This window comes from Maylandia zebra, linkage group LG10, assembly GCF_041146795.1.
Source record: "Maylandia zebra isolate NMK-2024a linkage group LG10, Mzebra_GT3a, whole genome shotgun sequence".
NCBI classification, from domain to species: Eukaryota; Metazoa; Chordata; class Actinopteri; order Cichliformes; family Cichlidae; genus Maylandia; species Maylandia zebra.
In genome coordinates, this window is record NC_135176.1 from 4,480,000 (window position 1) to 4,493,338 (window position 13,339).

Consider the following 13,339-nt stretch of genomic DNA (forward strand, 5'->3'; position numbering starts at 1 on the left):
TACAGCACAGTAATAGAGTTGAATGTTGAAGATGAAAATATATGCACCAAAAAGCCAACTGACATATCATAATTTACATTATATGGAAAAGAGTACTGGGACACCCACACATTAAACATGAGAGCTCTTTGCTTCTAGAAACTGCTGCAGTTTTTGTGCTGATGTTAATGCCAGAGGTTTGGAGTTACTGCACAGCAGAGAGTTGGTGACGTTTATGCAACAAGCTCAAAGTGTCATCTTAGGGAGCATTCTCATTGCTAGAGCCTCCTTAGCTTAGAATAGTGTAAGTCCAAACAGCATAGCATAAAATGCTTACACTGTAATAAAAAAAGGCAGGCTTTTGACCGTGTTATATGATCTGACTTAGCAGCACTTATGGCCTGGCATACGTTGTGCATGAACTTACAGGTTGTATATGGAGATATATTTTAGTTTTTAATGTTTAGTTTAAATGAGGTATAACAGATGCAGGTATAGTGGATTTTGTCGTCATTGTAAAAGTAAAAATCACTGTTTCCAGTTATTAAAATTAACTGACTGCCTGCTGGCTCAAGATTCATACTATATTACAGAAAAACTGGACTTGTGGGTGCTTCATGGAGTTGATCTACTCCTGCCCAGAAGCAAAGCATCATTTCAGGGAAAGTGTCGGAACAGCATTTCCACCTTGAGTTCTGGTGGCTATGACCTGGCTGTTCGTCTCTTTGCCTCCAGGTGTCTCCACCTCTCAGACCCAGCAGGCCTACACCTCTCAGGTACTCCAGCCCGAAGAAGCTCTCTACCTCCGCAAAAAGAAGAAACGGCCCATTCTCCATGACCCATATATTCGCTTTTCTGCTCTGCTTTACCGTCGTCCAATTCGGGAGGACCAGAAAGCTATTTTGGCTAGCATGGACAACACAGACCTAGACCATGCCACCCTCCTCTGAAAGTCACAGCTGTGCAATACAGCTCCCCTTTCCAAAATGACACTGCACTAGCTACGTCTCAGCTGAAAGAAAAAAGAATACTTTCACTAGAATTGTCGCAGTTTATTACCTACAAAGGGGAGTGGCACAAAATTTCAGCATTCAGATTTGGTTTATTCCACAGCTGCACCCCTTGGTCAGTTTAGTTTGCATTAGTAAGCATTCTGCTGTGTTCATGAATTAACCTTGACAAGTCTCAATTTCTTCAAAAAAAAGCAGATTAAGAGAATTATTATCAGAAGCCACACATATGTTTTTGTTTAAAAAAAAATCAGATTAATGCCATCTTTGATTGGAATTGTGGTTTTGAGGCATTTCCTCCCCCAAATTTTGGATTATTTGACGTCCTGCTTTGGAGACCCAAAGGCACAGCAATCTTCTGTTCTAACATCAAGTAGTATTCCATTTAAAAAAATGTTTAGAGCTCTAAAGATTTAAGTGATAACTGACACATTTGTCCAAAATTTTACTCCAGTGCAAAATCATTAACTAGAATAAATACAGCCAACCATTTTGCTGATTTTCGTAACGACTATTTTCCTACTCCAGTCTTCATATTCTTAATTTTAACATTCCCTCCAGCCTCGGGTCCTGTTTCTTGTGCTGAGCCAATCCTCTCTCCCCATCCTGCGGGTCTCCGTTTACAGCACCTTCTATAAGAACCTCTCTCCGCCAGCAGCATCTCTTATCTGCCGAGAAACTCGCCTCACAAATATGGGTGTTCTCACTTCCTACCAAGTATACCTCAGAGCACAGGACACGAGACCACACAACCACCTGGATCAGCCAGGACAACAAACTAGCCTTTTTACTCATCTTTTCATTATTGTTGCTTTTTTTATGTACCTGTTTTTATATTTGTTTCCAACTGTGCAAACACTGAACACATAGTTTTATCTGTTCAAGAAAGATTCACATCTTTACTCATCAGCTTTTTTCTGCTCTGTGCTGAATGAGCAGGAAAAGGGCTTGTGGTAAAAGGAAACAGAAACATTACCTTTAGCTTTACTGTACTCGGCCTAATCTTCACTCTGTGTAGTTTTTCACTGACAGATGGGAACCAAACAGGTCTCGTCTTCATTCCACATAATATTACAAAAAATCTGGCACCCTCAAATGTGGCTTTTTAATAACAAAAAATATTGTGATTTCTATTTAGTTTTTTATGAAGTTATACAGTTGCTCCAATTATTTTTAATTTTAATTTTAATTCCAGCTTTTTACATCTCAGAACGGTTTGCACTGGAGCAAAATCTTGTCCACGTCCTGTCTCTTCCTTTACATTTCACTTCTTCTACTTTAGTTAGCATAGAGGGCTGCAAATCCACTTCTGAAATTTATGCCAAAACAATTCAGTGAACAGAAAGAAACAACTTTAGGGATTTTGTGCCATTTCAGATACATATATATATATATATATATGAATGTATCATTTACGTGTATGTATATATATATATATATATACATACACGTGTGTGTGTGTGTGTGTGTGTGTGTATACTTACAATTTTGCTTCATATTTATTTAGGAGGGCATAAAACACTGGCTTTATTTGGCCTTAATCTTTGCCTGTTTCATTTGTGTCAAACTTTATTTAATGTTTGTTTTTTATTTGTGTTTTTTATATCTGCTTCTTTTGTCCGGTTTCTATTTATGTGCTTGTCATTTGTTGAGACTCCATCTATGCTCCAAGAAAACGCTGTGTGGCACTGAAGGTCACACACAGTGAGCCGAATGTTTTTGCTGTATTTTCACAGATTGGTTCAAATATTGATTCCACAGATTGAGAAGTGTGTTTGACATGTGATGGATTTGCTGGATGCTACGCAGCTACACGGTTCATTTTTTTAATGATTGGATGAGTAACAAAAGTGCCATAACATCAGAAACTCAGCTATATTACACAGTACACATGCTGCTTCTTGTTAAATGGTAAATGGCCTGCATTTGTATAGCGCTTTTCTAGTCCATAGGACCCCAAAGCGCTTTACACTACATTCAGTCATTCACCCATTCACACACTGGCAATGGCAAGCTACATTGTAGCCACAGCTGCCCTGGGGCGCACTGACAGAGGCGAGGCTGCCGGACACAGGCGCCACCAGGCCCTCTGACCACCACCAGTAGGCAAACATGGGGTTAGTATCTTGCCCAAGGATATTTGACATGCAGCCAGGATGCAGCCTGGGATCGAACCACCGACCTTCTGATTAGTGGCTGACCTGCTCTGCCACCTGAGCTACAGCCACCCTTGTTACATTATGGAATCCGCAGATGAGGGGTGTGTACGTTAAAACAACAACAAAAAAATCCAATCAAGCTTTTGTCGTGTGTGGATTTTTATCAATAGAAGGTGTATTCACTTGTAGGTGTCATGGTGACATGTTGCAATATGAGAACAATGGAGGTTGATTAATATGACAGTGGTGATGTGCATCTTAATCTATTTATTTCTTTATTTCTTGTGATTTTGAGCTGCTAATCCCAGCAGTCTTCTAAAATCAGACATTTTTTCAGTGACTACATTTACTTGCTTGTATAAGATATTTCCACAATAAATGCTTTCATAAAGAGCAATTTTAGATAGGCCTTCTGTAATGCAGGAGCAATTCTGGAATAGATGTGATTCTTTTTTTCATTTAGATCTATGTAATAAAACGGCTGCTGTAACTAAATCTTCTGAGTGCGTTTGTAATACATGAATAAACAAGCTAAAAGAAAAGAAAACATATAACAGAAGAGTCCTGACTTGACAGACGTTATACAAAAAAGAAAAAAGTAGAGAAGCTCCAGATAATGCACTTATTGTGGAAATAACTATGTTAATTCATACAACTTTAACCACATTTTCCACTTCCAAAGCCCAATAATAAGAGTTTTAGTCAGAATAACTTGGCTTCACACCTCCTATAGAAATTACTGGTAACATTTTGTTAACAAGACCCACTCCAATCTGTAAATTCTGTGCTGCGTTTAGGGACAAGGTCAACAAAAGTGGAAATCCTGAATGTTGTTTTTTATATTCTTTATAAAGTACAAAGGGGGCCCACCACACACAGGGACTCATCTTCTTCTTTTTGTCGCTGGTAGTAAGTTGCCAGCGGTCATTCCAGACTTAGGTAGTAACCTTCTAATGAGTTTAGCATGCCTTCAGTCGATCACTGGTATCCTCCACACTCATTGGCAGATGCTTCAGTGTCTCATCTTGAAGCTGCAAAATGTTTAACGTGGGTCCCGCCCACTTCATGTCTTGCTGAATGTTACTGGTTTTCTGTGGTGACTGGTTGCCACATCGTTGCTAGTTGCTACACGTCTGGATGCCCCTTAAGGCACGATCTTAAGGCTAAATAGCTATCTCCTCATATCTCCTCAGAGGTGATGTAGTAGTGATGGCAAACAGAAGTTCGTGAGATGCTGGGGAAACCATGAGTGATGCATCCATAAATGACTGCAAATACCACTTCCATTTCCAAAATGTGAGCAGGCTTTTGGTGCGAGTGGTGATTGGTTTCAGAATCCTGTTGAAAGAAGAACAGGGAAGTCTTCTTCCATGAAGCCCCTGTCTGAGGCATCGCAAGATTTGAAAAGCTGTATTTTGACAACAATTCAAAGGTTTAATTTGCTTTGTGCCTGTTAAATACACCACAGTTTATTTCATTTCAGCAGACCTTGGTGTGTGTGTGTGTGTCTCTCGGTGAGGGGAGGAAATATGGTGCTGTGGCAGTTTGTAGGCTGAAACAGAGAGGACTGAAACTGATTGCATGTAACACAGTGGATGAAGACCCAAGATGAATGCATAAAAAATAGCTATAATATCCTCAAAATTTGATATAGATTATTACAATTATATTTACAGTTCTAAGAAGAAACAAATGAATTAGGAGTAAAATAAATTTGTGATTGACTAAAATTGGCTTTTAAAATAATGGAATAGATTTTAGAATAGTCTTGCAGCTCCCTTTAAAGAGTTTATATCAAGGATTTAAAGGCACTTAATTTATCCAACAGGGGGCATCCTGCAACTTTCCTGTTTGCTTCACAACTTTGAAATGTCACAAATAATAAGTTAACAACCAGCTGATCCGAGCAAAGTCGGACAGAGCGTAAATCTGTAATCTGTGACTTATTGTGACTGTATAACAGATTATTTGTAATCTGTCATATTATCTCAGTAAGGACTCATAATTAACTACATATGACAAATGTTTGGAAAATCTGTTTACATTTCATATGTCTGAAAAAAGAAAACAGTCGGCTGATTTATTGAAATTTTAAAACACTTTTAAACAAATATCAATAACTGCCTTAAAAATCCTATATCAGTCGGGCTCTAGTTTAAATGCTTTTTAAGTTAAGCATTATTAATTAATGATCATTAATTAGTTAACTAATGCTATTAGGAGAATGTGAATTAACAGCCACTTTGACTTTATTTATAAAATGTTTATCTACAGTGTTTAATTTGCTGAAGTTAAACTAGGGATGGACTGTACTGGGCAATACCAGTTTGTAACCTGTATTTAAGCAGGCAACTGCTTAAAAATACCTTCAGAATAGAATAGAATAGAATAGCCCTTTATTGTTATTAGTATTAGTGACAGAGACCTCCAGAAGGAAAACCTCTTGAAGAACTGCAGATAGGACTAAAATGAAATATCAGGGTTTAAAAGATCAGCAGCATACATCCATAAACATTTCAGCATACTGTCCCCTAGGAGTCAAATATTTAATTAGATTCTGCAGAGGGTAATTTTAAAAAAGCACCTTTAAAACAAAACTGAGTTAATGTGATTGCTATCTTGTAATGTACATACTATACTGACATGTACCAGTATACTTAAATCTCTTAATGAATTATTTCTAAAATACATATATCTGAAAGCTCACTTTGCTAATTAACTAAATAGTCAACATATTGTTCTATGTTGTATTTATTTCACATCTGAAAAGAATTTTAAGTGAGCTAATGTATACAGAGGTTTCTATATTGAAATTAATTAGTCTATATATTGTAAAATGTAAAACCAGAAATTGCATATTTTAGTAATATTTGTCGATATGCATGCATGAATGAGAGCAATTTATATGTTTTCCCAATTTATGTCCATATGGAAATACACTTTAAGTAGATATAGCCAGTGTATATTTTTCAGTTTGAGAGTCAAGTCTCCCAAAGCACACACAGCAGGGTCTACTCAGTCCTCTGTATCACTTCTATAGTGGCCTGAGAACTTGATGAATATCGAGCTCATATTTCACTGACTTTGCATCTCATCCCCTACCAGTCAACCAGATTTCCACCCAGAACTTGTGTTGGAACAATGACAGCTACTTATTCAGCATGGGCAGGTTTAATACAGACTCACAGCTCTGACATCGCTGTTGTCTCAGACTTAGAATTGCATCCCACTTTTCATCCACTGATTGCATGTAGAACACGCATTTGTGTTGAGTGCATTTTTGGTTTTTGTCTTGAATAACACTCTTTCCAGACTTATTTGAATGTATCTGGTATCAGTAGGGAATGGCATAGTGGTGCAGCAGTTAGCAGTGTCACCTCAAAGAATCTAGTCTTGTGTTTGAATCCACCCTGGGGCCTTTCTGTGCAGAGGTTGGTTGTATGGTGTCTCCATGGGTTCTCTCTGTCTGTGTTAGACCTGTGACAGATTAGCAACCTGTCATTGGTGTGGTTGACATACTATACTGACATGTATACTCAGCTGTGACAGGTGCAACAGGCTGCCTGTTCAAATACATGTAGATAAAGTCACAAGAACAGCTCTTTAGCTTAGCAACTGTAGTTGTACAACTGTGTGACTTTGCATCGTTTGATCACCAAAGGTTTTAATTAGACTTAGGTGAGTGAGGATAGCTGAGAAATCTTAAAATGACCGAGGGAAAGGTCATCTATCTTGACAAAAAATTACTGTTAGCCTCTTAACTTGTCCATGTAAATAGTGTGTATTGGCAGATATAGTCTGCATGGTATAAATGATTGAGTGATGCTGACAAAAACTGGGATTTGCAACAGTGGTCTTGGTTTTAAGATAGAAGCCACAATTAAAATCTTTAGCTGAACAATCAAAATCAAACTAACTGTAAAAAGCTGTTTACTTACTTTGGTGAATAATGCAACTCAGAGAGTGCAGCAGGCAAAAACATGTGCTGTGGGTTTGAGTAGTCAAGAGGATTTAAGACTTCAGAATTGTTTCTAGATGTCCTGCTAATTAGGACAGGTAGATGTACTACCTCGGTATGTCTTTGTAAGTGTGTGTTAGGCCATGTTACCTACATGTTACTAAGTCATGTTAGCTCTGTGGAGGTATATATTTAAAAAATCTGTATTTTTGCACATGGCCATCCCTACAGTTGTAATACACCGTTTCTCCATGACAAGCTGGAAGATTAAAACCTGCAACCACAATGTCAGAGCCAATATTATCATAGTTAACTAGATGTTAACAGTTAACCCTCTGCCTTTAAACACACTAGCTAGTTCGCAGCTTTGCTAACATAGATAAATCTACAATTATTACAAAGTAATTGTAAAAACTCTAGACATCAGAGATTAGCCAATATTACTTATCAATCCAACAGCAAGAAGGCGAGCTAAGTATCTGCCTGCAACCTTTCAGACTTTCCAACATTTATTATTTTTCAGTCTCTTACTCTCTCTCTTTTCCCTTCTATAAATGTCATGTTCTTTCACATTGCTGCTGCCATTGTTTCCATATTGAGAATACAAAGGTAGTTTTGTCCTCTAGCTAGGTGAAGACCCATTGGTGGTAGTGTGTTACATTATGTTATAAAGCATTACGCGACTTTCCCAGGACAGTTATGAGAGTCTGAAGCAGTTATTTTAAGGTGCAAAAGTTGCCTGACTGTTGCATCCAGAATACATATATGCAGAAATAAATATTTTAAAGAGAAAAATACTCATAGTTTGGCAATGAAAAAAGACATTACCAAATGTGCTATTACATTTTGTAATGTAAGAAAGATTGGTAGTGTATTTTTGCACTGAATGTGGCAGTAACATCTCTCAAAAATGAGATGAAATTTGATTAACAAAATAAATTCAAAATATCAATTTGTCTTATATTAGAGATATTCCATGTATTTTATATTTTTTTATTATTTACATCATTTTCTTTTCTCTGTGTAGATCACAAACTGTACTTTGGACACACACACACACACACACACACACACACACACACACACACACACACACACACACACACAAAACCCATGCTTGATTAGTGTGTCTTTGTGAAATCATGTATTACTCAGCTCACTATACTGCTCTACATTTTGAGCCAAATATGATGATTTGCAGTTGATGGTACTGAAGCAGGAATTTCACATTTTTTAAAATCACGCATTCAAAGACACTTTTTGAGGAAAATCTCAGTACTGTATCACTCAGTCCCTGAACTGAGGAGCACCTCTTTCAGTGACCAGTCATCATATTGTTGAAGATGTTCACATTTTTAAATGCTAAAGAGGATTTTACCCCATGTGCTAAATGAGAAAGAATACCTGGTGCTAATACATGCTGCACATGTTAAAGGAAAAATGTTTGTTTACTTACAAAATAGATTTAGTTGCTAAATGCACCCAGACTCATCTTTTTCCTCATTTTCATTATTTTTTATGAGCTCAAATTTTCAGTTTATATGTAAACACTGGCATCAGTCATTGTCAGTCATTATCACAGAGGTTGCTTTGATATTGCTTTAACATCATAGCTGTGAACTGCAAACTGTTACAGTGATGAAATCCATCATACATCACTACCCTGAAAAAACAGCTCACGTCTCTGCAAAGTCTTTTTAAACATTCATTATGGGGACTACAAGCCCATAAATAAATAACATAGTCATATTTGTTAAACACTTTTGAGTACAGTTTGTTGTTGAAAAAAAGGCATCCTTTGATTGAAGAAAGGATGTACAGTAATAATAGACATGCAAACAAAAGCTACTTAAAAGCCAGCAGCAGACAGCTGCAAGTAATACATATGCAGACGTATTACTTCAGCCTGGAGTAATGTATGAAACTACATTACAAACTAAAGTGCAGAAAACAGATCACAGTTTAAGAAAAAAGTTTGTTACTACCATGTAAATAATAACTGAAATTAACATCCGTTGTCTCACGCCCTCTCAACATTATATATATATATATATATATATATATATATATATATATATATATATATATATATATATATATGCACATACATCATTGTTGTGTGTGTGTGCGTGTAGAAGAAACTACAATGCACATCGACTATATTGGCTGGGTGCGAACTGTAGTAGGGTATGCTTAGTGACACATTATAACATGATGTAACAGTGTCCATAACATACGTGAGTGATGGAAATGTTCTAAATCCTAGAAATTAGTTTAATAATAAAATAATATAGAGACAGATTATATATATATATATACACACATATATATATATATAACACACGACTATCTATATTTGGGGACAGTACTTGTTTTCAAGAATGTACAAGTCTATATTCTATTCTATTATTTTTATATCCATCTACTGCTTTATATTGTAGCGCTGCAGAATTGTACACAAAGTAGAGAATTATGTATGTTTAATTGTATACAAAACAAAAGAGAATGGTGCACCACACTGTACTGTATATCTCATTGTCTATTACACAGAGAATCTCAGAGAAGGTTGCAGCGAGCTAGTTTTTATAGTAATGTACATTTGCAAATGTACCTGTTGAATTGTTTTTGCACCTTCCACACCCCACACTGCTTATGTATTCATTATGGAGAGGAGTATTGCTCTGTGTTAGGTTAACATCATTAGACCTTTTTTTAGACCTTTTTGGCTACTGCAGTTAAACATTTTTGAATCTACTTTGGCATGAAAGAATCGGTACGGTGCTCTCTTGCAATCTTCACACATTAGAGCACAGAGATCTAATTGTAGGTTATATTTATGGAATTCACAAACTGTGCAGACTGATAATATTTGACAGTGTATATGTGTATATTTCAGTATATGTGTAACAGAAGCAGTGCTTTGTGCTGCTGTTTTGGAACTGATGTAAGGGGGGCTCCAAATGTTTGATTTTTGTTGGAAACTGAAGCATGTGCAACTTACTGAACATTCTCCTGGATTTCACACTCAAGTGGAGGTCGAGCATTGCAGCAGCTGCTAAAAGTTACTCCAGACATTCAGTTCACTGCTGTACATTGCCAAAAAGAAAAGGACAAGAAACATGTCATATACATTCTGACAACTGGTGCTATTTAAAAACATCTGTGGTGCTTTTTTTTTTTTAAGTTAGGTATTTCCTTGCTTCAGACAAAATGTAGCTACACAATCCTGTACTGTATTGCAATGTAGGTTGTTGTCTGGCCAGTCGTTTGTCCTGGTTCTCTTATATGTTCCAGGAGGTTTTCTTTGACTGCTGTTGTTTCAGGGAATACACAGATTCAATTGGAGTAACATTTGGAGTGGCAAATTTGAAAGCAAGGAAATTTAATGGGTAATTCACTCAAAAACACATCATGATGATTTTTTTTAACTGATTTTTTTTTGTGTGTGTGGAGACTTTAGAATTGTTTAAAGTTTTCTGTATTTGTGGTTGCAAATTGTATCCACACATTGTGTTTGGTGCTGAGTAAACAAACAAGGTCACCGTGACTGTCAATAGTCATCAACATCATTTAAAATCCCTGGAGAAGCATTGTTTAAGATCAAAGAATCATGCTAACTCCCAGCAGGTGCTCTTTAATGCTAGGTGGTAGGTTAAACCGATGGGGTATAATTCAACTTACCCCAAAAATCCCCATGAGAGGAGCAGCCTGTAGCATCGCTATGTTTGAAGACCAGAAAAAGCATCTAAAAAGTGTTTCCTAAAGATGCTTTTTCAACCTACTCACATACTCCTTTGGCTCATTGTGTACTAAGTTCAAACCTTTTGAAAACTTTCTTTCTTTCTCATCACAAAATGCAATACAATGTTTTATTTCTTTTAAACAGAACTGTGCTCATTGTCTTCTCTTAATTGTTCAGTCTTCCTGTGACATAAAGGAATGCTTTGAGTTACAGTGCATCTGGAAAACAACACAAACATAAGTGTGTTCATTGTTAATTACAGGAGTAGACAACTCAGTACCTCAAAATGTCTTTTCATGGAAATCTTTAGTCCAAATGTGTATTTCATCCATTTTTATGTTCCCCATCTCTGAGAAATCAGTCCTCGTGATGCTTTTTGATATTTGTTGGCACAAACACTAACAGGAATGTATGACTATTGTAATCACTGCTCACCTCCCCACTCTTCCTAAAAATTGAAGCTTTTAAAGCATCTAAATTGAACTGTCAATTTTTTGTATCTCAAATGTCTTGGTATGCTTGTTGTAGTTGTATATTCATAATGGTGTATATTACATCAGTTTTTATTTATTAAAATGTTTAAATTTTCTAACATGACTTTTGTGTTGCTGTTTTTTTCCCCCGTTTTTGTAAAATGGTACTCAGCATTTGATGTAAAAGAAAATGAAACTACAAACCAAATACATGTAAACTTCATTCTTAGAGTGATGATTAAAGGAAAGGATTCCAGAAACTGCTAAGATTTCTGTAAATAAACAGACATAGTTTGAGAAAATACTGCTTTAAACTCCTAAGACCCGAACTCTTCCATGGCATGCATTTTTAATTTCTCTTTGATATTTGGGCATATTGGGACCTGATGAATGTAAAAACAATGAATCACCAGATTTTTTTTTTTTACCTGATTTTTGTTCCTAAGAAAAATGAGATGAGGATATTCGTTTTAAATTTTGATGGAACAGTGGCAGTATGATGTCCTCGTAAGTGGATATCAGGCCCTTGTAGAGCAAAATTTAGTATTTTGGTCTAGACAACCCAAAATGTGATGTCCACATATGTGGACTCCAGGTCCTAGGAGGTTAATATTTTTGACATTTTGGCTATAAATTGCAGATTTCTTTGTAAAACACTACTTAAAAATGCATACATTACTTTTACGCTGATGATCATGCAACATGGCAGTTTTCAGTGACATTAATGGAAAGCAATTACAGTTGAAAGGGAACATTAGAGTAACTACACTTATACGTGCTACTATAGCCCATTGCCTTCAGAACTGCTGACATTACACAGTTTCTGCAGATTTGTGACTGTGGAGGCCATCTGAGTGCAGTGAACTCATTGTCATAGTCAAGAAAGCAATTTGATTTGAGCTTTGTGCCATGGTGCGCCATCCTGCTGCAAGCAGCCAGTAAAACAGTGGTGTGCAGTGGTCCTAAAAGGATGGACATGGTTGGTAGGATGTGTTATTTAATTACACAACCAGCAACAGTTTGAGCTACAGTCTGGATAGATTCATAATTTCATGTTGTCTACATCAAATTCTGACTTTCCCATCAGAATGTCACGGCAGAAATCCAGACTCATCAATCAGCATTTTCCCATCTTCTTGTTCCCAACTAAATTGTTGGTGAGGATGCAGACAACTTATACTGTACTCAGTTTTCTGTTCTTAGCTGATAAGAGTGTTTTTGCTATTATTGAAAATTAGCAACCCTACAGCTTGATATTCTCTTCTTTGTAAAAACAAACAAACAAACAACAACAATACCAACAAAAAAAACAGCAGCACAGGTAAGCATTTTTTTTTCAATATTTTATTTTAATTTTTCCAGCATAGAAAAACCCATCAACAAACAAATACAGCTCAAGAAGTAGTGGCACTGTAAAGCGCTTTGGGTGCCTTGAAAAGCGCTATATAAATCCAATCCATTATTATTATTATAACAAGTAAGCATTTTAACTGTGCATCTAGAAAGCCCAGCCGTATAGGGGCACCACAAGCCAGTGTATTCTAATGCTGGTCCCAAGCCGTGATAAATAGGGAGGGTTGTAAATTTCTGGATCGGTTGGGGACTGAGTTATCAGCCTCGACTGCAAACCGGTCCTGCTGAACAACGTGTGCTCAGAATTCTCGGGGGACAAATAAAGAACGTCCCCACTTTTTTTTCTTCCCACTGGCCCTAATCCTGTTCCGTAGGAGAGCACTGTAATCAGCATGTAAAAGTGCTGAATGCGGTCAGACTTCATCTTCTTAAATTCTCTCTAACATTTGCTCACTTTCCTCCATGGTGCAAACTTAGAAAAGAATGACAACTCACGTGACCCCACTGGTCACTACATCTGTGGTCACTGAGACATAAAAACGATATGTATCAAAACTGATTAATAAAGACAGAAAAGAAAAGCGTGTACAAACTAAGGGAAGCTCCGTTCCTTCGTAAATCCTCGAGATCCATGCCTCTCGCGAGATCACGGTTGCTTAGCAACC

The 13,339-nt window shown here is 36.8% G+C and overlaps 1 protein-coding gene across 4 annotated transcripts in view; it reads left to right on the forward strand.

Annotated features, from left to right (window-relative positions):
- igsf9bb (immunoglobulin superfamily, member 9Bb) overlaps positions 1-11,445 on the forward strand; it is a 148,198-nt gene extending 136,753 nt beyond the window's left edge. For all 4 annotated transcript variants that reach the window (XM_076888916.1, XM_076888918.1, XM_076888917.1 and 1 more), the window contains one exon: positions 715-11,445. In XM_076888916.1, coding sequence (XP_076745031.1) covers positions 715-929 — 215 coding nt within the window. In that variant the 3' untranslated portion in view covers positions 930-11,445. The remainder of the gene's footprint in view (positions 1-714) is intronic.
- The last annotated feature ends 1,894 nt before the right edge of the window (positions 11,446-13,339 follow it).